Raw genomic sequence first — 24,423 nt, forward strand, 5'->3', positions numbered from 1 at the left:
ATCTCTGTAATCCCTTCCAGCCCCGACACCCCTCCCTATCTCTGTAACCTCCTCCAGCCCCTACACCCCTCCCTATCTCTGTAACCTCCTCCAGCCCCTACACCCCTCCCTATCTCTGTAACCTCCTCCAACCCCTACATCCCTACGATATCTCTGCTTTCCTCCAATTCTGGCCTCTTGCACATCCCCCGATTTCCATCGCTCCACCGTTGGCGGCCGTGCCTTTAGCTGCCTGGGTTCCGAGCTCTGGAATTATCTTCCTAAACCTCTCCGCACAAAAATTTGAGGCGAACATTCCCAGTGCAGTGCTGAGGGAGCGCCGCACTGTCGGAGGGGCGGTACTGAGGGAGGGGCAGTACTGAGGGAGCGCCGCACTGTCGGAGGGGCAGTACTGAGGGAGCGCCGCACTGTCGGAGGGGCAGTACTGAGGGAGCCCCGCACTGTCGGAGGGGCAGTACTGAGGGAGCGCCGCACTGTCGGAGGGGCGGTACTGAGGAAGCGCCGCACTGTCGGAGGGGCAGTACTGAGGGAGTGCCGCACTGTCGGAGGGGCAGTACTGAGGGAGCGCCGCACTGTCGGAGGGGGCAGTACTGAGGGTGCGCCGCACTGTCGGAGGGGCGGTACTGAGGGAGTGCTGCACTGTCGGAGGGGCGGTACTGAGGGAGTGCCGCACTGTCGGAGAGGCAGTACTGAGGGAGTGCTGCACTGTCGGAGGCGCCGTCTTTCGGATGAGACATTAAACCGAGGCCCCTGTCTGCCCTCTCGGGTGAATGTAAAAGATCCCGGGGCCACTATTGGAAGACGAGCAGGGGGAGTTCTCCCCGGTGTCCTGGGGCCGATAATAATCCCTTGACCAACATCACCACAACAGAGTCTCTGGTGATTATCACATTGCTGTGAGTGGGAGCTTCTTTCATTTTCTCCCTCAAAAGTGACCCAGTTTTTAGTGACCTGTCCCTAACATCTCCTCCTCTGGCTGGGTGTCAGGTTTTGTCTGATTTCTGCTCCTCGGGCGGCCTGTAAATGCACCTTTCCGGTGCGCGCGCCCCAGCCCTCTCCGTGACCGCCCGTGCGCTGTGCTCGCTCCGCAGCCGCATCTACGAGATCCTGCCGCAGCGCATCCAGCAGTGGCAGCAGAGCCCCTGCATCGCCGAGGAGCACGGCAAGAAGCTGCTGGAGAAGATCCGAAGGGACCAGCAGCAGGCCCGCTGCAAGCTGCAGGAGATGGAGCGCAAGTTCCACGAGCTGGAGACCATCATTGCCAAGGCCAAGCAGCAGTCCATCAAGGAGGACGAGGAGGTGAGCGGGGCGCAGGGCAGTGCGAGGGAATGGGGGGGGGGTCAAGGCCATTGGGATTGTGTACAGTGGGAGTGAATGGGAAGGGGTTGGGTCCATTGGGATTGTGTACACTGGGAGTGAATGGGAAGGGGTTGGGTCCATTGGGATTGTGTACAATGGGAGTGAATGGGAAGGGTTTGGGTCCATTGGGATTGTGTACAGTGGGAGTGAATGGGAAGGGGTTGGGTCCATTGGGAATGTACAATGAGAGGGAAGGGGTTTGGGTCCAGTGAGATTGTGTACAATGGGAGTGAATGGGTTGGGTCCATTGGGAGTGAATGGAAGGGGTTGCGCCCATTTGGATTGTGGACAGTGGGAGTGAATGGGAAGGGGTTGGGTCCATTGGGATTGTGTACAGTGGGAGTGAATGGGAAGGGTTTGTGTCCGTTGGATTGTGTACAATGGGAGTGAATGGGAAGGGGTTTGGGTCCATTGGGAATGTGCACACTGGGAGTGAATGGGAAGGAGTTGGGTCCATTGAGACTGTGCACACTGGGAGTGAATGGCAAGGGTTTGGGTCCATTGGGACTGTGCACACTGGGAGTGAATGGGAAGGAGTTGGGTCCATTGGGATTGTGTACAATGAGAGTGAATGGGAAGGGGTTTAGGTCCAGTGGGATTGTGTACATTGGGAGTGAATGGGAAGGGGTTGGGTCCAGTGGGATTGTGTACAATGGGAGTGAATGGGAAGGGGTTTAGGTCCAGTGGGATTGTGTACAGTGGGAGTGAATGGGAAGGGGTTGGGTCCAGTGAGATTGTGTACAGTGGGAGAGAATGGGAAGGGGTTGGGTCCATTGGGATTGTGTACAATGGGAGTGAATGGGAAGGGGTTTGGTCCATCGAGATTGTGTACAGTGGGAGTGAATGGGAAGGGGTTTGGGTCCAGTGAGATTGTGTACAATGGGAGTGAATGGGAATGGGTTGGGTCCATTGGGATTGTGTACAGTGGGAGTGAATGGGAAGGGGTTGGGTCCATTGGGATTGTGCACACTGGGAGTGAATGGGAAGGGGTTGGGTCCATTTGTATTGTGTACAGTGGGAGTGAATGGGAAGGGGTTGGGTCCATTGGGATTGTGTACAGTGGGAGTGAATGGGAAGGGGTTGGGTCCATTGGGATTGTGTACAGTGGGAGTGAATGGGAAGGGTTTGTGTCCGTTGGATTGTGTACAATGGGAGTGAATGGGAAGGGGTTTGGGTCCATTGGGAATGTGCACACTGGGAGTGAATGGGAAGGAGTTGGGTCCATTGAGACTGTGCACACTGGGAGTGAATGGCAAGGGTTTGGGTCCATTGGGACTGTGCACACTGGGAGTGAATGGGAAGGAGTTGGGTCCATTGGGATTGTGTACAATGAGAGTGAATGGGAAGGGGTTTAGGTCCAGTGGGATTGTGTACATTGGGAGTGAATGGGAAGGGGTTGGGTCCAGTGGGATTGTGTACAATGGGAGTGAATGGGAAGGGGTTTAGGTCCAGTGGGATTGTGTACAGTGGGAGTGAATGGGAAGGGGTTGGGTCCAGTGAGATTGTGTACAGTGGGAGAGAATGGGAAGGGGTTGGGTCCATTGGGATTGTGTACAATGGGAGTGAATGGGAAGGGGTTTGGTCCATCGAGATTGTGTACAGTGGGAGTGAATGGGAAGGGGTTTGGGTCCAGTGAGATTGTGTACAATGGGAGTGAATGGGAATGGGTTGGGTCCATTGGGATTGTGTACAGTGGGAGTGAATGGGAAGGGGTTGGGTCCATTGGGATTGTGCACACTGGGAGTGAATGGGAAGGGGTTGGGTCCATTTGTATTGTGTACAGTGGGAGTGAATGGGAAGGGGTTGGGTCCATTGGGATTGTGTACAGTGGGAGTGAATGGGAAGGGGTTGGGTCCATTTGTATTGTGTACAGTGGGAGTGAATGGGAAGGGGTTGGGTCCATTTGTATTGTGTACAGTGGGAGTGAATGGGAAGGGGTTGGGTCCATTGGGATTGTGTTCAGTGGGAGTGAATGGGAAGGGGTTGGGTGCATTGGGAGTGAATGGGAAGGGGTTGGGTCCATTTGTTTTGTGTACACTGGGAGTGAATGGGAAGGGGTTGGGTCCATTGGGATTGTGTATAGTGGGAGTGAATGGGAAGGGGTTGGGTGCATTGGGAGTGAATGGGAAGGGGTTGGGTCCATTGGGATTGTGTATAGTGGGAGTGAATGGGAAGGGGTTGGGTGCATTGGGAGTGAATGGGCAGGGGTTGGGTCCATTTGTATTGTGTACAGTGGGAGTGAATGGGAAGGGGCTGGGTGCATTGGGAGTGAATGGGAAGGGGTTTTGGTCCATTGGGATTGTGTACAATGAGAGTGAATGGGAAGAGGTTGAGTCGATTGGGATTGTGCACAGTGCCTGTAGATGTGTTGTTGCCATCACCAGCCAGGCCTCATAATCTTGCTCTTCTCCCTTTGACAGGTGAACGAAGGCGACAGCGAGGAGGCTGATTTCCAGATTTTCTGTGTGTCCTGTGGCCATCCCATCAATCCCAAAACTGCCCTGAAACACATGGAACGTTGCTATGCCAAGGTACCGGAGTCAGTTCCACCCAGGGCAACACAGTGCTCAGAATATTGTCTGTCTCTGTGTTGTGTGTGCAAATACGTTCTTTGCTGATTGGCTCACTGTTGTCAGTGCCATCGTTTTCTCCCTTCCGATTGGTTAATCGGGAAGGAAGACAAGATAGCCAATTGCATTGTGGGAAAGTTCCATAAAGCGGGTCAGAGCATTGGGGTTCCACTCTGCCACTGTCTCGCAAACTGGTGGGACTGAGCGTGGGGGGTGGGGGCGTTCCTGATTGGTGCCTCTATCGCACCAGAGTGCCCCCCCGCTCCGGATTCAAAGTAATGTCATTCAGCCCCTCGAGCCTGTTGCATTAGGAACAGGAGGAGGCTGTTCACCCCCTCGAGCCTGTTCCATAATTCCATTAGAATAGCTGACCTGTACCACATCTCCATCTTCTCTCCATGACCCTTGATATTCTCATCCAACGAAAATCTGTCTTGAAAGCTCCAATTGGCCGCCAGCATCCACAACCTTTTGTGGGATGGAGTTTCAGATTCCCGCTGCCAATTGTCTGTGAAAATGTGCTTTGTGAATGGCCTGGCTTCTAATTTTAAGGTTATGTCCCCTTGTTCTGCAGTCCCCCTTGAAGGAATGAAAGGACAGGACCTTGTGAAACGATTAGGGCAATGGGCTTCTTCTGTGCTGTAAGATTTCACGACTTTACCCGTCCTTCGCCTCACAAGTGATTCCCCTGGCCATACTCTGGTCCCGATGGATTATTGTTGGCCATTCTTCTCCCTCCTCGCCTCTGCCCGACAGGAGGGAGCCACCCCCACCCGCTCCCTCTGTTGAAGGATCTGTCCCCCTTCCAACGGTCGGTGAAGGCCCATCCCTTCATAGCGAGAGGATTTGAGTATAGGAGCAGGGAGGTCTTACTGCAGTTGTACAGGGCCTGAGTGAGACCTCACCTGGAATATTGTGTTCAGTTTTGGTCTCCTAATCTGAGGAAGGACATTCTTGCTATTGAGGGAGTGCAGCGAAGGTTCACCAGACTGATTCCTGGGATGGCAGGACTGACATATGAAGAAAGACTGGATCGACTGGGCTTTTCTTCACTGGAATTTAAAAGAATGAGAGGGGATCTCATGGAAACATATAAAATTCTGACGGGACTGGACAGGTTAGATGCAGGAAGAATGTTCCCGATGTTGGGGAAGTCCAGAACCAGGGGTCACAGTCTAAGGATAAGGGGTAAGCCATTTAGGACCGAGATGAGGAGAAACTTCTTCACCCAGAGAGTGGTGAACCTGTGGAATTCTCTACCACAGAAAGTTGTTGAGGCCAGTTCATTGGATATATTCAAAAGGGAGTTAGATGTGGCCCTTACAGCTAAAAGGATCAAGGGGTATGGAGAGAAAGCAGGAATGGGGTACTGAAGTTGAATGATCAGCCATGATCATATTGAATGGTGGTGCAGGCTCGAAGGGCCGAATAGCCTACTCCTGCACCTATTTTCTATGCTTCGCCTTGGGAGCTTGTTCCCCTCCCTGGTTGCGAGGTTCGGGTTTGCTGTCCTTGAGGTGATGGCCTTTGGTGGCCAGCTTGCATGTGTGTGTGTGCAATCAGTTGATTGGCACCAAGCTTGGGGAGGACATTAGGTGGGGGAAAGAAATTTGAGCGCCGTTACCAAGAGGAGTGAGTGTCGAGAGAAGATACTGTTTGCCAAAGGAGTTCTTCGAAGTGCTCCTTCCAGCGGGTCCTGACTGCCTCTGTGTCCTTGATGAGTGTCTCCCCGTTCTTGGCCAGCAGTTCGATGATCAGGCCCTCAGATCTGCCACCAAGCTCATGGTCTACAGGGTTGTAGTAATACCCGCCCTCCTGTATGGCTCAGAGACATGGACCACGTACAGTAGACACCTCAAGTCGCTGGAGAAATACCACCAACGCTGTCTCCGCAAGATCCTACAAATCCCCCGGGAGGACAGACGCACCAACGTTAGCGTCCTCGACCAGGCCCAACATCCCCAGCATCGAAGCACTGACCACACTCGACCAGCTCCGCTGGGCAGGGCCACATTGTCCGCATGCCCCAGACACGAGACTCCCAAAGCAAGCGCTCTACTCGGAACTCCTTCACGGCAAACGAGCCAAAGATGGGCAGAGGAAACGTTACAGGGAGCACCCTCAAAGCCTCCCTGATAAAGTGCAACATCCCCACCGACACCTGGGAGTCCTTGGCCAAAGACCAATCCGCCCTAAGTGGAGGAAGTGCATCCGGGAAGGCGCTGAGCACCTCGAGTCTCGTCGCCGAGAGCGTGCAGAAACCAAGCGCAGGCAGCGGAAGGAGCATGCGGCAAACCAGTCCCACCCTCCCCTTCCCTCAACCACTGTCTGTCCCACCTGTGACAGGGACTGTGGTTCCCCGTATTGGACTGTTCAGTCACCTGAGAACTCACTTTTGGAGTGGAAGCAAGTCTTCCTCGATTCCGAGGGACTGCCTGTGATGATGAAGACTGTCTGCAAGGTGAATTGCATTGGAGAAGTCACGGAGCATGTTGATGAGGGTAGTGCGGCGGATGTTGTGTGTATGGACTTTCAAAAGGTGTTTGACAAAGTGCCACATGATAGTCTTGTTAGCAAAACTGAAGCCCATGGGATTTAAGGGTCAGTGGTAGCATGTTGTTTTTCAGTCTACAAGTATTTTTGATATATTCATGACCTGGACTTGGGTGTACAGGGCATCATTTCAAAGTTTGCAGATGATAAGAAACTCAGGTGTGTAGTAAACAGTGAGGAGAATAGTAACCAACTTCAGGAGCACATAGACTCGTGAAATGGGCAAACTTGTGGCAGACACAATTTAACGCAGAGAAGTGTGAGGTGCTGATTCTGGTCGGAAGAATGCGAAGAGGCAGTACAGGTCAAACCTCCCTTATCCAGAACTCTCTTATCCAGAACCACCCCTCGTCCAGAACCATTCCCGGCCACCGGGCGGCGCGTGCGCAGAGCTCCGACGTGAACAAATTGAAGTCCTTCCTCGCTGCCGACTCCCGCAATCGCTGCCCCGACCCCGCGATACACTGCCCCACCCCCCACCCCCCCAATGGTCTCTCTGCCGCACTCCCAGCCCCAAGTCAGCCAGCCCTGATATCCCCTTGCTCAGTACCTGCACCATCCGATTTAACGCGACCACCCCTCGTTCGGAAAAAATCCCTGATCCAGATAAGGAAGGTTCAACCTGCATAAACTAAAGGGGCTGCAGGAACAGAGAGACCTGGGAATGTTTGTACGCAAATCTTTTAAGGTGACAGGGCAGGTTGAGAAAGCTGTTGAAAAAGCACACATGATTCTGGGCTTTATAAACAGAGATATAGAGCACAAAAGCAAGGAAGTTATGCTAAATCTTTATAAATCACTGGTTGGAGGAGATTCCCCAGAATGGTCCCGGGGGATGAGGGCCCTCAGTGACGGGGAGAGACTGGAGAAGCCGGGGTTGTTCTCCTCGGAGCAGAGAAGGTTGAGGGGAGATTTAATCGAGGTGTTCACAATGACGAGGGGTTTTTGATCGAGTGGATCGGGAGAAGCTGTTCCCCGGGGGGCAGGAGGGCGGGTAACCAGAGGGACACAGATTGACGATAATCGGCGATGGAACCAGAGGGGGAGATGGGGAAGAATGTGTTTACGCAGCGAGTTGTTGTGATCGGGAACGCGCTGCCTGAAAGCTCGGTGGGAGCAGATTCGATCGTGACTTTCAAACCGGGGAATTGGATAAATACTGGAAGGGGACATGTGCCGGGCTGTGGGGAAAGGGCAGGGGGGAGTGTGGGACTGATTGGGGTCGCTCTGTCACAGAGCCGGCACAGCACTGGGCTCGAGGGGCTGAATGGCCTCTTTCTGTGCTACATCATTCTATGATTTTCCCCCCCCACCCCGTCACTTGGCCATCTCGCTGTCAGAGGATATGTCGCACTGCAGAGCATACAGTCCTGTTCCCTCCAGTGGCCAGATGTAATGGTACTGCCCTGCCTCCTCCCCACCGGGAATAGAGGGGTGGGGGAGACCACTTTATACGCAGGATGCACACTCTCCATTGTCACTCACCCTCTCTCTCTCTCTCTCTTTCACTTGCAGTACGAGAGTCAGACGTCGTTTGGATCCATGTACCCAACCCGCATCGAGGGGTGAGTAACTGGGCACAGAGCTGCCCCTTCGAGGGGAGGGGGGGTAACTGGGCACAGAGCTGCCCCTTCGAGGGGAGGGGGGTAACTGGGCACAGAGCTGTCCCTTCGAGGGGAGGGGTGAGTAACTGGGCACAGAGCTGCCCCTTCGAGGGGAGGGGTGAGTAACTGGGCACAGAGCTGCCCCTTCGAGGGGAGGGGGATAACTGGACACAGCTGTCTATTCGAGGGCAGGGGGGATAACTGGGCACAGAGCTGCCCCTTCGAGGGGAGGGGGGTAACTGGGCACAGAGCTGTCCCTTCGAGGGGAGGGGGGGTAACTGGACACAGAGCTGCCCCTTCGAGGGGAGGGGGGGTAACTGGACACAGAGCTGCCCCTTCGAGGGGAGGGGGGGTAACTGGACACAGAGCTGCCCCTTCGAGGGGAGGGGGGGTAACTGGGCACAGAGCTGTCCCTTCGAGGGGAGGGGGGGTAACTGGGCACAGAGCTGTCCCTTCGAGGGGGGGGTAACTGGGCACAGAGCTGCCCCTTCGAGGGGAGGGGGGGTAACTGGGCACAGAGCTGTCCCTTCGAGGGGGGGGTAACTGGGCACAGAGCTGCCCCTTCGAGGGGAGGGGGGGGTAACTGGGCACAGAGCTGCCCCTTCGAGGGGAGGGGGGGGTAACTGGGCACAGAGCTGTCCCTTCGAGGGGGGGGGGTAACTGGGCACAGAGCTGTCCATTCGAGGGGAGGGGGGTAACTGGGCACAGAGCTGTCCATTCGAGGGGACGGGGGGTAACTGGGCACAGAGCTGCCCCTTCGAGGGGAGGGGGGTAACTGGGCACAGAGCTGCCCCTTCGAGGGGAGGGGGGGTAACTGGGCACAGAGCTGCCCCTTCGAGGGGAGGGGGGGGTAACTGGGCACAGAGCAGTCCCTTCGAGGGGAGGGGGGGGGTAACTGGACACAGAGCTGCCCCTTCGAGGGGAGGGGGGGTAACTGGGCACAGAGCTGTCTCTTCGAGGGAGGGTAACGGAGAGAGAGACTGCCCGTTGAGGGGCGTTTGATGCTGGGAGGGGAGAGGAGGAGGAAGGTTTATTGCTGTCTGTGTGGTGCGGGAGATGGTCAGGGCGACACTGGCTTAGGATTGCACCCCGTCAGAAAGCTGAGCGACTCCTCTCTCTCTGTTGACCAGCCTGCCCATTATTATCTCTGCCCCCTTTCCTGCCCGAACACTTCCCCCAGCCTGCACTGTGTGCGTGCAGCCGGCAACCCTCCTGTCCACGGAGCCTGTGGGGAGCAGGGGACGATGACCCTGCCGCTAACGCTGACGTTCTCTCTCTCTCTCCCTCCGCAGGGCCACGCGACTATTCTGCGACGTGTACAACACCCAGAGCAAGACCTACTGCAAGAGGCTGCAGGTCCTGTGTCCTGAGCATTCGCGAGACCCCAAGGTAACGTCCTGCTGCTTCAACCTCTGCTTTACTCTGTATCTAACCCCCTGTACCTGCCCTGGGAGTGTTTGATGGGACAGTGTAGAGGGAGCTTTACTCTGTATCTAACCCCCTGTACCTGCCCTGGGAGTGTTTGATGGGACAGTGTAGAGGGAGCTTTACTCTGTATCTAACCCCCTGTACCTGCCCTGGGAGTGTTTGATGGGACAGTGTAGAGGGAGCTTTACTCTGTATCTAACCCCGTGCGGTTGATTCCCAGATCTCCGTGGATGAGGTGTGCGGCTGCCCGATGGTGAAGGATGTCTTCGAGCTGACGGGCGATTTCTGCCGAGTGGCCAAACGCAAGTGCAACAAACACTACTGCTGGGAGAAGCTGCGAAGGGCGGAGGTGGACCTGGAGCGCGTGCGCGTGGTACGTGTCCCCGCGTCTCCCCCGCAACACGCTCAGTAACCCCCCTCCCCCAGCACCTTGTGTTACTGACTGTATCTGTACTGATGTTAATCCAGCTCCCTCACACTGTCACTCAGTAACCCCTCTCCCCCAGTGCCCTGTGTTACTGACTGTATCTGTACTGATGTTAATCCAGCTCCCTCACACTGTCACTCAGTAACCCCTCTCCCCCAGCACCTTGTGTTACTGACTGTATCTGTACTGATGTTAATCCAGCTCCCTCACACTGTCACTCAGTAACCCCTCTCCCCCAGCACCTTGTGTTACTGACTGTATCTGTACTGATGTTAATCCAGCTCCCTCACACTGTCACTCAGTAACCCCTCTCCCCCAGCGCCCTGTGTCACTGACTGTATCTGTACTGATGTTAATCCAGCTCCCTCACACTGTCACTCAGTAACCCCTCTCCCCCAGCACCCTGTGTTACTGACTGTATCTGTACTGATGTTAATCCAGCTCGCTCACACTGTCACTCAGTAACCCCTCTCCCCCAGCGCCCTGTGTTACTGACTGTATTTGTACTGATGTTAATCCAGCTTCCTCACACTGTCACTCAGTAAGCCCACTCCCCCAGCGCCCTGTGTCACTGACTCTACCTGTACTGATGTTTATCGAGGGAATAATGGAGGCATGTGAAAAAGGAACGGCAGCAGTTATGGGGGATTTTAACCTACATATCGATTGGTCAAATCAAATCGCAGGGGGTAGCCTGGAGGAGGAATTCATAGAATGCATGCGGGATTGTTTCTTAGAACAGTATGTAACAGAGCCTACAAGGGAGCAAGCCATTTTGGATCTGGTCCTGTGTAATGAGACAGGAATAATAAACGATCTCCTAGTAAAAGATCCTCTCGGAATGAGTGATCACAATATGGTTGAATTTGTAATACAGATTGAGGATGAGGAAGTTGTGTCAGAAACGAGAGTACTATGCTTAAACAAAGGAGGCTACAGTGGAATGAGGGCTGAGTTGGCTAAAGTAGACTGGAAACAAGGACTAAACGGTGGCACAATTGAGGAACAGTGGAGGACTTTTAAGGAGCTCTTTCATAATGCGCAACAAAAATATATTCCAGTGAAAAAGAAGGGCGGCAAGAGAAGAGATAACCAGCCGTGGATAACCAAGGAAATAAAGGAAAGTATCAAATCAAAGACCAATGCGTATAAGGTGGCCAAGGTTAGTGGGAAACTAGAGGATTGGGAAGATTTTAAGCAACAGCAAAGAATGACTAAAAAAGCAATAATGAAAGGGAAGATAGATTACGAAGGTAAACTTGCGCAAAACATAAAAACAGATAGGAAAAGCTTTTACAGATATATAAAACGGAAAAGAGTGACTAAAGTAAATGTTGGTCCCTTAGAAGATGAAATGGGGGATTTAATAATGGGAAATGTGGAAATGGCTGAGACCTTAAACAATTATTTTGCTTCGGTCTTCACAGTGGAAGACACAGAAACCATGCCAAAAATTGCTGGTCATAGGCATGTAGGAAGGGAGGACCTTGAGATGATCACTATCACTAGGGGGGTAGTGCTGGACAGACTAATGGGATTAAAGGTAGACAAGTCCCCTGGTCCTGATGAAATGCATCCCAGGGTATTAAAAGAGATGGCGGAAGTTATAGCAGATGCATTCGTTATAATCTACCAAAATTCTCTGGACTCTGGGGAGGTACCAGCAGATTGGAAAGCAGCTAATGTAACGCCTCTGTTTTAAAAAGGGGGCAGACAAAAGGCAGGTAACTATAGGCCGGTTAGTTTAACATCTGTAGTGGGGAAAATGCTTGAAACTATCATTAAGGAAGAAATAGCGGGACATCTGGATAGGAATAGTGCAATCAAGCAGACGCAGCATGGATTCATGAAGGGGAAATCATGTTTAACTAATTTACTGGAATTCTTTGAGGATATAATGAGCATGGTGGATAGAGGTGTACCGATGGATGTGGTGTATTTAGATTTCCAAAAGGCATTCGATAAGCTGCCACACAAAAGGTTACTGCAGAAGATAAAGGTACGCGGAGTCAGAGGAAATGTATTAGCATGGATAGAGAATTGGCTGGCGAACAGAAAACAGAGAGTCGGGATCAATGGGTCCTTTTCCAGTTGGAAATCAGTGGTTAGTGGTGTGCCACAGGGATCAGCGCTGGGACCACAACTGTTTACAATATACATAGATGACCTAGAGGAGGGGACAGAGTGTAGTGTAACAAAATTTGCAGATGACACTAAGATTAGTGGGAAAGCGGGTTGTGTAGAGGACTCAGAGAGGCTGCAAGGATATTTGGATAGGTTAAGCGAATGGGCTAAGGTTTGGCAGATGGAATACAATGTCGGAAAGTGTGAGGTCATCCACCTTGGGGAAAAAAAACAGTAAAAGGGAATATTATTTGAATGGGGAGAAATTACAACATGCTGTGGTGCAGAGGGACCTGGGGGTCCTTGTACATGAATCACAAAAAGTTAGTTTGCAGGTGCAGCAGGTAATCAGGAAGGCGACTGGGATGTTGGCCTTCATTGCGAGAGGGATGGAGTACAAAAGCAGGGAGGTCCTGCTGCAACAGTACAGGGTATTGGTGAGGCCGCACCTGGAGTACTGCGTGCAGTTTTGGTCACCTTACTTAAGGAAGGATATACTAGCTTTGGAGGGGGTACAGAGATGATTCACGAGGCTGATTCCGGAGATGAGGGGGTTACCTTATGATGATAGATTGAGTAGACTGGGTCTTTACTCGTTGGAGTTCAGAAGGATGAGGGGTGATCTTATAGAAACATTTAAAATAATGAAAGGGATAGACAAGATAGAGGCAGAGAGGTTGTTTCCACTGGTCGAGGAGACTAGAACTAGGGGGCACAGCCTCAAAATACGGGGGAGCCAATTTAAAACCGAGTTGAGAAGGAATTTCTTCTCCCAGAGGGTTGTGAATCTGTGGAATTCTCTGCCCAAGGAAGCAGTTGAGGCTAGCTCATTGAATGTTTTCAAGTCACAGATAGATAGATTTTTAACCAATAAGGGAATTAAGGGTTACGGGGAGCGGGCGGGTAAGTGGAGCTGAGTCCACGGCCAGATCAGCCATGATCTTGTTGAATGGCGGAGCAGGCTCGAGGGGCTAGATGGCCTACTCCTGTTCCTAATTCTTATGTTCTTATGTTCTGATAATCCAGCTCCCTCACACTGTCACTCAGTAACCCCTCTCCCCCAGCGCCCTGTGTTACTGACTGTATCTGTACTGATAATCCAGCTCCCTCTCACTGTCACTAAGTAACCCCTCTCCTCCAGCTCCCTGTTACTGACTGTATCTGTACTGATGTTAATCCAGCTCCCTCACACTGTCACTCAGTAACCTCTCCCCCAGTGCCCTGTATTACTGACTGTATCTGTACTGATGTTAATCCAGCTCCCTCACACTGTCACTCAGTAACCCCTCTCCCCCAGCACCCTGTGTTACTGACTGTATCTCTATCGATGTTAATCCAGTTCCCTCACACTGTCACTCAGTAACCCCTTTCCCCCAGCGCCCTGTGTTACTGACTGTATCTGTACTGATGATAATCCAGCTCCCTCACACTGTCACTCAGTAACCCCTCTCCCCCAGCACCCTGTGTCACTGACTGTATCTCTACTGATGTTAATCCAGCTCCCTCACACTGTCACTCAGTAACCCCTCTCCCCCAGTGCCCTGTGTTACTGACTGTATCTGTACTGATGATAATCCAGCTCCCTCACACTGTCACTCAGTAACCCCTCTCCCCCAGCGCCCTGTGTCACTGACTGTATCTCTACTGATGTTAATCCAGCTCCCTCACACTGTCACTCAGTAACCCCTCTCCCCCAGCACCCTGTGTTACTGACTGTATCTGTACTGATGTTAATCCAGCTCCCTCACACTGTCACTCAGTAACCCCTCTCCCCCAGCACCCTGTGTTACTGACTGTATCTGTACTGATATTAATCCAGCTCCCTCACACTGTCACTCAGTAACGCCTCTCCTCCAGCTCCCTGTGTTACTGACTGTATCTGTACTGATGTTAATCCAGCTCCCTCACACTGTCACTCAGTAACGCCTCTCCTCCAGCTCCCTGTGTTACTGACTGTATCTGTACTGATGTTAATCCAGCTCCCTCACACTGTCACTTAGTAACCCCTCTCCCCCAGCGCCCTGTGTCACTGACTGTATCTGTACTGATGTTAATCCAGCTCCCTCACACTGTCACTCAGTAACCCCTCTCCCCCAGAGCCCTGTGTCACTGACTGTATCTGTACTGATGTTAATCCAGCTCCCTCACACTGTCACTCAGTAACCCCTCTCCCCCAGAGCCCTGTGTTACTGACTGTATCTGTACTGATGTTAATCCAGCTCCCTCACACTGTCACTCAGTAACCCCTCTCCCCCAGCGCCCTGTGTCACTGACTGACCTTTAACCCTTACTGTGTGACAGTGGTACAAGTTGGACGAGTTATTCGAGCAGGAGCGGAACGTGAGGATGGCGATGGCGAACCGTGCCGGACTCCTGGCGTTGATGCTGCATCAGACCATACAGCACGACCCCGTCACCACCGACCTGCGGTCTAACAAGGAGCGGTGAAGGTCAGTGGGCCCCGAGCCCGCCCGCCGGTGCGCGATAACCCGCGTGTAGCCGTCTGCGCGGAGAGCAAACCCCGGAGACTCCCAGTGTCTCGCTGTTTCTGTCCTGTACTCTCCAAAAGTGAATTACCTCGATCGAAACCTCTCGTGATTGTGAACATCTCGATCAAATCTCCCTCTCAACCTTCTCTGCTCCGAGGAGAACAACCCCAGCTTCTCCAGTCTCTCCACGTCACTGAAGTCCCTCACCCCTGGAGCCATTCCAGTAAATCTCTTGTGCACCCTCGCCAAGCCTTCATGTCCTTCCTAAAGTGCGGTGCCCTGGATTACACCGGATATACGGCACAGTAACGGGCCGTTCGGCCCAACCAGTCCATGCCGGCGTTTATGCTCCACTCGAGCCTCCTCCCGTCTTTCCTCATCTAACTCTATCTCCATATCCCTCTATTCCCTTCTCCCCCATATACTTGTCCAGCCTCCCCTTAAATGCCTCGATACTATTCACCTCGACCCCTCCCTGTGGCAGTGAGTTCCACATTCTCACCGCTCTCTGGGTGAAGATGTTTCTCCTGAATTCCCCATTGGGTTTCTGGGTGACTATCTTATATTGATGGCCTCTAGTTATGCTCTTCCCCACAAGTGAAAACACTCTGTATCCACTCGATCAAAACCTTTCATCATTTTAAAGACCTCTATTAGGTCACCCCTCAACCTTCTCTTTTCCAGAGAAAAGAGACCCAGCCTGTTCATCCTTTCCTGATCTGTATACCCCCGTATTTCTGGTATCGTCCTAGAAGGCCAAGGGGTGACCCGATCGAGGTCTTTACGATTACAAAAGGGTTCAATCGGGTAGACGTAGAGATGATGGTGTGTCCACTGGTGTGGGGGAGACCAGAACCAGGGGGCCATCAATATAAGATCGTCACCAAGCTATCCAATGAGGAATTCAGGAGAAACCCCTTTACCCAGAGAGCGGTGAGAATGTGGAACTCGCTGCCACAGGGAGGGGTTGAGGCGAATAGTATCGATGCATTTAAGGGGACGCTGGATAAACACACGGGGGAGAAGGGAATAGAGGGTTATGGAGATGGAGCGAGAGGAAGAGGGGTGGCTCAGTGGGCAGCACACTTTGTGTCAGAAGGTTGTGGGTTCAAGACAAACTCCAGGGACTTGAGCACGTAAATGTAGGCTGACACTCCCAGTGCAATACTGAGGGAGCGCAGCACTGTCTGAGGGGCAGTACTGAGAGAGCGCCGCACTGTCGGAGGGGCAGTACTGAGAGAGCACTGCACTGTCGGAGGGGCACGACTGAGAGAGCGCCGCACTGTCGGAGGGGCAGTACTGAGAGAGCGCCGCACTGTCGGAGGGGTGGTACTGAGGGAGCCCCGCACTGTCGGAGGGGGCAGTACTGAAGGAGCGCCGCACTGTCGGAGGGGCGGTACTGAGAGAGCGCCGCACTGTCGGAGGGGTGGTACTGAGGGAGCCCCGCACTGTCGGAGGGGGCAGTACTGAGGGAGCACCGCACTGTCGGAGGGGGCAGTACTGAGGGAGCGCCGCACTGTCGGAGGGGCGGTACTGAGAGAGCGCCGCACTGTCGGAGGGGTGGTACTGAGGGAGCGCCGCACTGTCGGAGGGGCGGTACTGAGGGAGCGCCGCACTGTCGGAGGGGCGGTACTGAGGGAGCGCCGCACTGTCGGAGGGGCAGTACCGAGGGAGCGCCGCACTGTCGGAGGGGCAGTACCGAGGGAGCGCCGCACTGTCGGAGGGGCAGTACTGAGGGAGCGCCGCACTGTCGGAGGGGCAGTACTGACAGTGTGCTGCACTGTCGGAGGGGTGGTACTGAGAGAGCGCTGCACTATCGGAGATGCCATCTTTTGGGATGAGACATTAAACCGAGGCCCCGTCTGCCCCCTCAGGTGGATGAAAAGATCCCAGGGCACGATTTTGAAGAGGAGCAGGGAGGAGTTCTCTCCGGTGTCCTGGGGCCGATATTTATCCCTCGACCAACATCACAAAAACACATGATCTGGGTCGTTATCGCAGCGCTCTGTGTGGGAGCTTGCTGTGCGCAAATTGACTGCCGCGTTTCCCACATTGCAACAGTGACTGCCGTTGAAGAAATGCACTTGATTGTCTGTGAAGCGCTTTGAGACGCCCGGTGGTTGTGACGGGGGCTGGAGAAATCCAGGTCTTGCGTTGAATGCTCGAGGGGCCGAATGGCCTGCTCCCATTTCTTATGTAACCCCGATGAAGTGCGGGGCTCCCCCACCCCCCTGCCCTCACCATTGAAGAGCGAGAGTTACCTCCTGCTTCGCTCGACAGTCTGAAAACTGCCTGTACTTTTTCTGATTTGCCAATAAACGTGTTGTGTCTGTCGTTGCAGGAGGTGCTATTTTGTGTCCACGAGAGGAGGCCACGAGCAGTGTCTTTTTTTACGCACAGACGCACGGGCTGTGCACCCCGCACCTGGTCCTCGGTGAGCCGGCCTGCTGTCTCTCGATCCACAACTTGAGGCTGCTTTCAGCAAGCGGGGGACGTCGCCAGGCCGACTCGGCAAAGGAGCGGTGCAGCACAGACCCGTTTGTATTTTAACGGAAGCGAACTCTGTACAGAACTCGGTTTGTAAATTCTGATTTTTATGTCCTCTCTCATGTCACCTGTAAATGTAATAAATATTCCTGTCTATTTCTTACTGCCGGCGTCTGCCTGAGAGTTCCGGGAGGTGGCTCGGGGAGCTTTTAGGGACAATAGAAAGACAATAACAGCACCCAGCCCCACCCCCAGGGTTCCTGCTTCTGCCCCAAAACCCCACCACCACCTTTCCAGCGGCGGCTGAGTGGGTCACATCCTCGCCGCCAAGTTAGAAGGCTCTCGGTTCAAGGCCCACTCCAGAGACTCGAGCACAAAAATCTAGGCCCAACACTCCCAGTGCAGTGCTGAGGGAGTGTCGGAGGGGCGGTGCTGAGGGAGCGCCGCACTGTCGGAGGGGCGGTGCTGAGGGAGCGCCGCACTGTCGGAGGGGCGGTGCTGAGGGAGCGCCGCACTGTCGGAGGGGCAGCGCTGAGGAAGCGCCGCACTGTCGGAGGGGCAGTACTGAGGGAGCGCCGCACTGTCGGAGGGGCGGTACTGAGGGAGTGCCGCACTGTCGGAGGGGCGGTACTGACAGTGTGCTGCACTGTCGGAGGGGCAGTACTGAGGGAGCGCCGCACTGTCGGAGGGGCAGTGCTGAGGGAGCGCCGCACTGTCGGAGGGGCGGTACTGACAGTGTGCTGCACTGTCGGAGGGGCAGTACTGAGGGAGCGCCGCACTGTCGGAGGGGCGGTACTGACAGTGTGCTGCACTGTCGGAGGGGCAGTGCTGAGGGAGCGCCGCACTGTCGGAGGGGCGGTACTGAGGGAACTGAGTATTTAAATGACGCCTACCCGCCCCTTGGCCTGCCGCAGACCGCCGTGGTGGCAGTATAGCTCTCATCACCCAATCACCCCCCAGGTCCGTCCCCCTGCTCCTCCTCTGGGCATCTCGGCCTATCCCACCCCTCACACCTCTCAGTTACAATTCCCCTGCTCTCCCGCCCTCCCACGTACCATAAACATTTTATCACGGAGATCTCCTCAACTGCTTCCCTCCCTCAGCCTCTGCATCGAGCAACTTCTCACCCTCGGTGATTTCCACCTCCATCTCGACTCCCCACGCTCTCCCTCCTTTTGAGTTCACCAGCCTCCTGCCCTCCCTCAATCTGCCCCTCCATGAGAACTCCCCAACCCATATTCATGGCCACCCCCTCGACCTTGCCATCTCTCGTGGCCTCCCGACTCCCATCGTGTCGGTCGCAGATAAGGCCATCTCTGACCACTTCCTTGTCTCGCTCTCCACCCACATCCCCCTCCCCCCTCCCCCCACCCTACCTCCTCCTGTGTCCGCCCCTGGAAATATCTCCCTCCCGACTCTCTTACACCTGCACTCAGGAACTCCCAACTGTCCAGCCTCTGACCCTCCATTCACCGTGACACTTCTGCAGCCACTGATCTGCTCAACCAACACCCTCACCTCCACCTTTCATGCCCCAGTCCCTGTTAGAACAATGACTCCGATCCTGGTCGTTCCCCCCGGTACAGCCCTGATCTTCACTCCCTCAAGTCCAAGGGACGCAGACTTGAACGGATATGGTGGACAACTGGTTGAGCAATTCATCACCAGATCTGGTTGGCCCACAGAGAGCATTATCTGACAAAATCGCCCCCTATTCCACAATCATTCTGGGAATGTAAAGATAAACCTCCTCCCGGCTACTATTCTCCACTGTTAACCGTCTCCTTAAACTCACTCCCCAGTCACCACCCTCACCTCCGACAATAAGTGTGAGGAGCTCATGGATTTCTTAGTCTCTAAGATTGAGACCATCCGTTCGGTCGCCTCTGCCTCTTCCCACAACGCCATGTTTGAATCTCTCCAGTCCGGCTTCCGCCCCTGCCACAGGACCGAAACAGCTCTCATCAAAGTCACAAATGACATCCTGTGTGAGTGTGACAAAGGTAGACTATCCCTCCTCGTCCTCCTGGACCTGTCTGCAGCCTTTGACACGTTTGACCACTCCACCCTCATCCAACACCTCTCCACCATCGTCCAGCTGGGTGGGACTGCACTCGCCTGGTTCCATTCTTATCCATCTCATCGTAGCCCGAGAACCTCCTGCAACAGCTTCTCTTCCCACCCCCACATCGTTACCTCTGGTGCCCCCCCAAGGATCTGTCCTTGGCCCCCTCCTATTTCTCATCTACACGCTGCCTCTTGGCGACATCATCCGCAAACACAGCCTCAGTTTCCACATGTACGCTGACACACCCAGCTCTACCCCACCCCCACTTCTCTCCACCCCTCCACGCTCTCTCAATTGTCCGACTGCTTGTCCCACATCCAGTTCTGGGTCAACAGACATTTTCTCCAGTTGGATGTTGGGGAAGACCGAAGCCATTGTTTTCGGTCCCCGCCACAAACTCCGTTCCCCAGCCCCCGACACCCTCCCTCCCTCTCCCCAACTCCTGTCTGAGGCTGAACCAGACTGTTCGCAATCTCGGTGTTATATCTGACCCTGAAATGAGCTTACGGCCACATATCCACAACATAACTAAACCCGCCTGTTGCCCCCTCCGTAACAACGCCCGTCTCCGCCCCCTGCCTCAGCTCATCTGCTGCTGAAGCCCACATTCCTGCCTTTGTTACCTCCAGACTTGACTATTCCAACACACTCCTGGCTGGCCTCCCACATTCTGCCCGAAGTAAACTAGAGGTGATCCAAATCTCGGCTGCCCCCGTGTCCTAACTCGCACCGAGTCCCGCTCACCCATCACCCCCTGTGCTCACTGACCCGTGTCCTAACTCGCACCGAGTCCCGCTCACCCATCACCCCCTGTGCTCGCTGCCCCGTGTCCGAACTGGCACCGAGTCCCACTCACCCATCACCCTCTGTGCTCACTGACCTACATTGGCACCCGGTTAAGCAACGACTCGATTTCAAAATTCTCATACTTGTTTGCAAAATCAGTTCATAGCCTCGTCCCCTCCCTATCCCTGTGACCTCCTCCAGCCCTACACCCCTCTCTATCTCTAACCTCCTCCAGCCCTGACACCCTTCCCTATCTCTGTAACCTCCTCCAGCCCCTACACCCCTCCCTATCTCTGTAACCTCCTCCAGCCCCTACACCCCTCCCTATCTCTGTAACCCCCTCCAGCCCCTACACCCCTCCCTATCTCTGTAACCTCCTCCAGCCCCTACACCCCTCCCTATCTCTGTAACCTCCTCCAGCCCCTACACCCCTCCCTATCTCTGCAACCCCCTCCAGCCCCTACACCCCTCCCTATCTCTGTAACCTCCTCCAGCCCCTACACCCCTCTCTATCTCTAACCTCCTCCAGCCCCGACACCGCTCCCTATCTCTGTAACCTCCTCCAGCCCCTACACCCCTCCCTATCTCTGTAATCTCCTCCAGCCCCTAAACCCCTCCCTATCTCTGTATCCTCCTCCAGCCCCTACACCCCTCCCTATCTCTGTAACCCCCTCCAGCCCCACAACCCCCCCCGAGATGTCTGCACTCCTCTAATTCTGCCCTCCTGACCATCCCTGATTATAATCGCTCCACCATCGGTGGCCGTGCCTTCTGTTGCCTGGGCCCCAAGCTCTGGAACTCCCTCCCTAAACCTCTCCTCCTCTCTCTCCTCCTTCAAGATGCTCCTTAAAACCGACCTCTGACCCAGCTTTTGGTCCGCTCTCTCTAATGTGGTTCGGTGTCAAATTCTGTTTGATAGTCTTTCCTGTGAAGCGCCCAGACACGTTTTACGAAAGGCGCTATATAAATGAAATTGTCCAGAAGCTGGGCACTGGGGCGGAGCTGCACAGCAGGTTTGTCCCCTCCCCTGCGCAGCTGACGATTGGTTGGGTGACTGGGAGTGTTCAGCGAGAATTGCAAGTCGTCAGTCCTTGGGCTGAATACTGAGCAGCGGAGGGGAACCGAGAGAGCGGGGCTCGAAGGGGGGACTCTCGCTCTGTTACTGTCACAAGGCACGTTCGGCAGATGATAAAGTGCTGGCCGTTCTGTCTGGCAACCACCCACCCGCCCACTGCTGGTTTCATTCATTCACCAACGTTTCCTGTTGTTCATCAATCGACCCACTCTTCTGTCGTTTGCTCTTGGCGTGCATTGATCCGTCCGAGCCATCAGTGGTCCTTCGATTTCAATCAATTGATGAACGTCTCCGCTCGTCGAGTAAACTTGCCCCCTCCAACAGTGCAGTGCTCCCTCAGTACTGCCCCTCCGACAGTGCGGCACTCCCTCAGTACTGCCCCTCCGACAGTGCGGTGCTCCCTCAGTACTGCCCCTCCGACAGTGCGGGGCTCCCTCAGTACTGCCCCTCCGACAGTGCGGTGCTCCCTCAGTACTGCCCCTCCGACAGTGCGGGGCTCCCTCAGTACTGCCCCTCCGACAGTGCGGGGCTCCCTCAGTACTGCCCCTCCGACAGTGCGGGGCTCCCTCAGTACTGCCCCTCCGACAGTGCGGGGCTCCCTCAGTACTGCCCCTCCGACAGTGCGGGGCTCCCTCAGTACTGCCCCTCCGACAGTGCGGGGCTCCCTCAGTACTGCCCCTCCGACAGTGCGGTGCTCCCTCAGTACTGCCCCTCCGACAGTGCGGGGCTCCCTCAGTACTGCCCCTCCGACAGTGCGGGGCTCCCTCAGTACTGCCCCTCCGACAGTGCGGGGCTCCCTCAGTACTGCCCCTCCGACAGTACGGCGCTCCCTCAGTACTGCCCCTCCGACAGTGCGGGGCTCCCTCAGTACTGCCCCTCCAACAGTGCGGCGCTCCCTCAGTACTGAGAGATTGCAGTTGGTCAGCAGAGCAGTCTCGCGTGTCTCTGATATTTGCCTTTCCCTCTCCCCCCGGATGCAGGATTCCTATCAGTCACGATCTACCAGCCTGAGGGCAGCAGCCTCCCAGAGCAGCGAAAGGAGACCTGGCCTCCGGCACAATCGCTGTGCGCTGGGCAGATTCCTGTGCTGATTAATTTCACACTGCTGTGACCCACAATAGCACCAGTGTGTGTGTGTGTGTGTGTGTGCGTGCACTGAATGACAAGGAATCTGTACCTCGGGCAGTGCAGCAGGAGGCCCTCGGAGCACTGTCGGAGGGACCGATTAGATAGCGTGCAGACAGTCTCCGCGAAGGGAGGCAGCTCATCGCGTCCTGGTACCAGTCTCCTATCCCAAGTGTCTGTAACTCCTGCACTTACTTATCGGCGTGGGCTGACTGAAATACAGAGCCACACCTACCCGATACAAAACACAAAGACTTGCATTTCTATAGTGCCTTTCGCGACCACCGGACGTGAGCGACGGTACTGAGGGAGCACCGCACTGTCGGAGGGGCAGTACTGAGGGAGCGCCGCACTGTCGGAGGGTCAGTACTGAGGGAGTGCCGCACTGTCGGAGGGGCAGTACTGAGGGAGCGCCGCACTGTCGGAGGGGCAGTACTGAGGGAGCGCCGCACTGTCGGAGGGGCAGTACTGAGGGAGCGCCGCACTGTCGGAGGGGCAGTACTGAGGGAGCACCGCACTGTCGGAGGGGCAGTACTGAGGTAGCGCCGCACTGTCGGAGGGGCAGTACTGAGGGAGCACCGCACTGTCGGAGGGGCAGTACTGAGGGAGCACCGCACTGTCGGAGGGGCGGTACTGAGGGAGCGCCGTACTGTCGGAGGTGCGGTACTGAGGGAGCGCCGCACTGTCGGAGGGGCAGTACTGAGGGAGCCCCGCACTGTCGGAGGGGCAGTACTGAGGGAGCACCGCACTGTCGGAGGGGCAGTACTGAGGGAGCCCCGCACTGTCGGAGGGGCGGTACTGAGGGAGCGCCGCACTGTCGGAGGGGCGGTACTGAGGGAGCGCCGCACTGTCGGAGGGGCGGTACTGAGGGAGCGCCGCACTGTCGGAGGGGCGGTACTGAGGGAGCGCCGCACTGTCGGAGGGGCAGTACTGAGGGAGCGCCGCACTGTCGGAGGGGCAGTACTGAGGGAGCGCCGCACTGTCGGAGGGGCGGTACTGAGGGAGCGCCGCACTGTCGGAGGTGCCATCTTTCGTGATAAGATGTTTAACCCGAGGCTCTCATCTGTTCTCTCTCGGATGGATGCAAAGATCCCGTGGCACTATTGGAAGAAGAGCAGGGGGCGTTCTCCCCGGTGTCCTGGGGTCAATGTTTATCCCTCAACCAACATCAGAAAAAAACCAGATGATCATTGTCACATTGCTGTGGGTGGGAGCTTGCTGTGCACAGTTTGGCTGCCGTGTTTCCCACATTACAACAGTGACCACACTTCGAAAAAGATCCTTCATCTGAAGCGCTTTGTGACGTCCTGTGGTTGCAAAAGAGGAACTTCTCCCACCGTTCACTAAAGGTGCCACATTGATCAAAAAGAACAAATACTCACCTTGATCATTTCGCTAACAAACGCAGCAGGTTATAGGTCACGTGCACTTGCCGTGCGAGATCACAGGTCCAAGGTCGCTGTCTGTTAGTTGTTGATTTACTGATCAGTGGGCACCAACGAGCCAAAGCTGGTTTCTCAATTATTGGACATCATCATCATCATAGGCAGTCCCTCGGGATCGAGGAAGACTTGCTTCCTCTCTTAACACGAGTCCTTAGGTGGCTGAACAGTCCAATACGGGGAACCACAGTCCCTGTCACAGGTGGGACAGACAGTGGTTGAGGGAAGGGGAGGGTGGGACTGGTTTGCCGCACGCTCCTTCCGCTGCCTGCGCTTGGTTTCTGCACGCTCTCGGCGACGAGACTCGAGGTGCTCAGCGCCCTCCCGGATGCACTTCCTCCACGTTGGGCGGACTGGTCTTTGGGCCCAGGGATGTTGCACTTTATCAGGGAGGCTTTGAGGGTGGTCCCTGTAACGTTTCCTCTGCCCACCTTTGGCTCGTTTGCCGTGAAGGAGTTCCGAGTGGAGCGCTTGCTTAGGGAGTCTCGATGCGCCGAGTGGCCTCCTTCTGTGCCGCGTTCTTCTGGTGATCCTGGCGGAGGCAGCGCCTTCGGCTTTTGGTCATCTGCCGTCATTTCTCCCCAAGCGGTTCGGGGTAGGATTTATTTGTTTCGGCTCACAACGGCAGAGCGCCCTGGGGACGTTGCGCTACATCATAAGGCGCTGCGTAAATGCAAGATATTGTTGTTGTCGTCCCCCCTCGCACTCTCCCCACTTACTCCACTCCCCTCCCCCCACCCTCCACTCCCCTCCCCCCACCCTCCACTCTACTCCCCTCCCCCCACCCACTCCCTCCCCCCACCCTCCACTCCACTCCCCTCCCCCCACCCTCCACTCCCCCCACCCACTCCCCTCCCCCCACCCTCCACTCCACTCCACTCCCCTC

General features: G+C 55.2%; 1 protein-coding gene across 1 annotated transcript; it reads left to right on the top strand.

Annotated features, from left to right (window-relative positions):
* Positions 1 to 565: 565 nt before the first annotated feature.
* LOC139240616 (CXXC-type zinc finger protein 1-like) lies at positions 566 to 17,189 on the top strand. The gene is made up of 7 exons (XM_070869171.1): positions 566 to 1,299; positions 3,780 to 3,890; positions 7,998 to 8,047; positions 9,379 to 9,475; positions 9,735 to 9,887; positions 14,367 to 14,515; positions 16,896 to 17,189. The coding sequence occupies exons 1-6, from the start codon at positions 1,024 to 1,026 to the stop codon at positions 14,511 to 14,513; spliced, it is 834 nt and encodes a 277-aa protein (XP_070725272.1). The 5' UTR covers positions 566 to 1,023; the 3' UTR covers positions 14,514 to 14,515; positions 16,896 to 17,189.
* Positions 17,190 to 24,423: the final 7,234 nt, after the last annotated feature.

This window comes from Pristiophorus japonicus, chromosome 32 (genome assembly GCF_044704955.1).
Source record: "Pristiophorus japonicus isolate sPriJap1 chromosome 32, sPriJap1.hap1, whole genome shotgun sequence".
Taxonomy (NCBI): Eukaryota; Metazoa; Chordata; class Chondrichthyes; family Pristiophoridae; genus Pristiophorus; species Pristiophorus japonicus.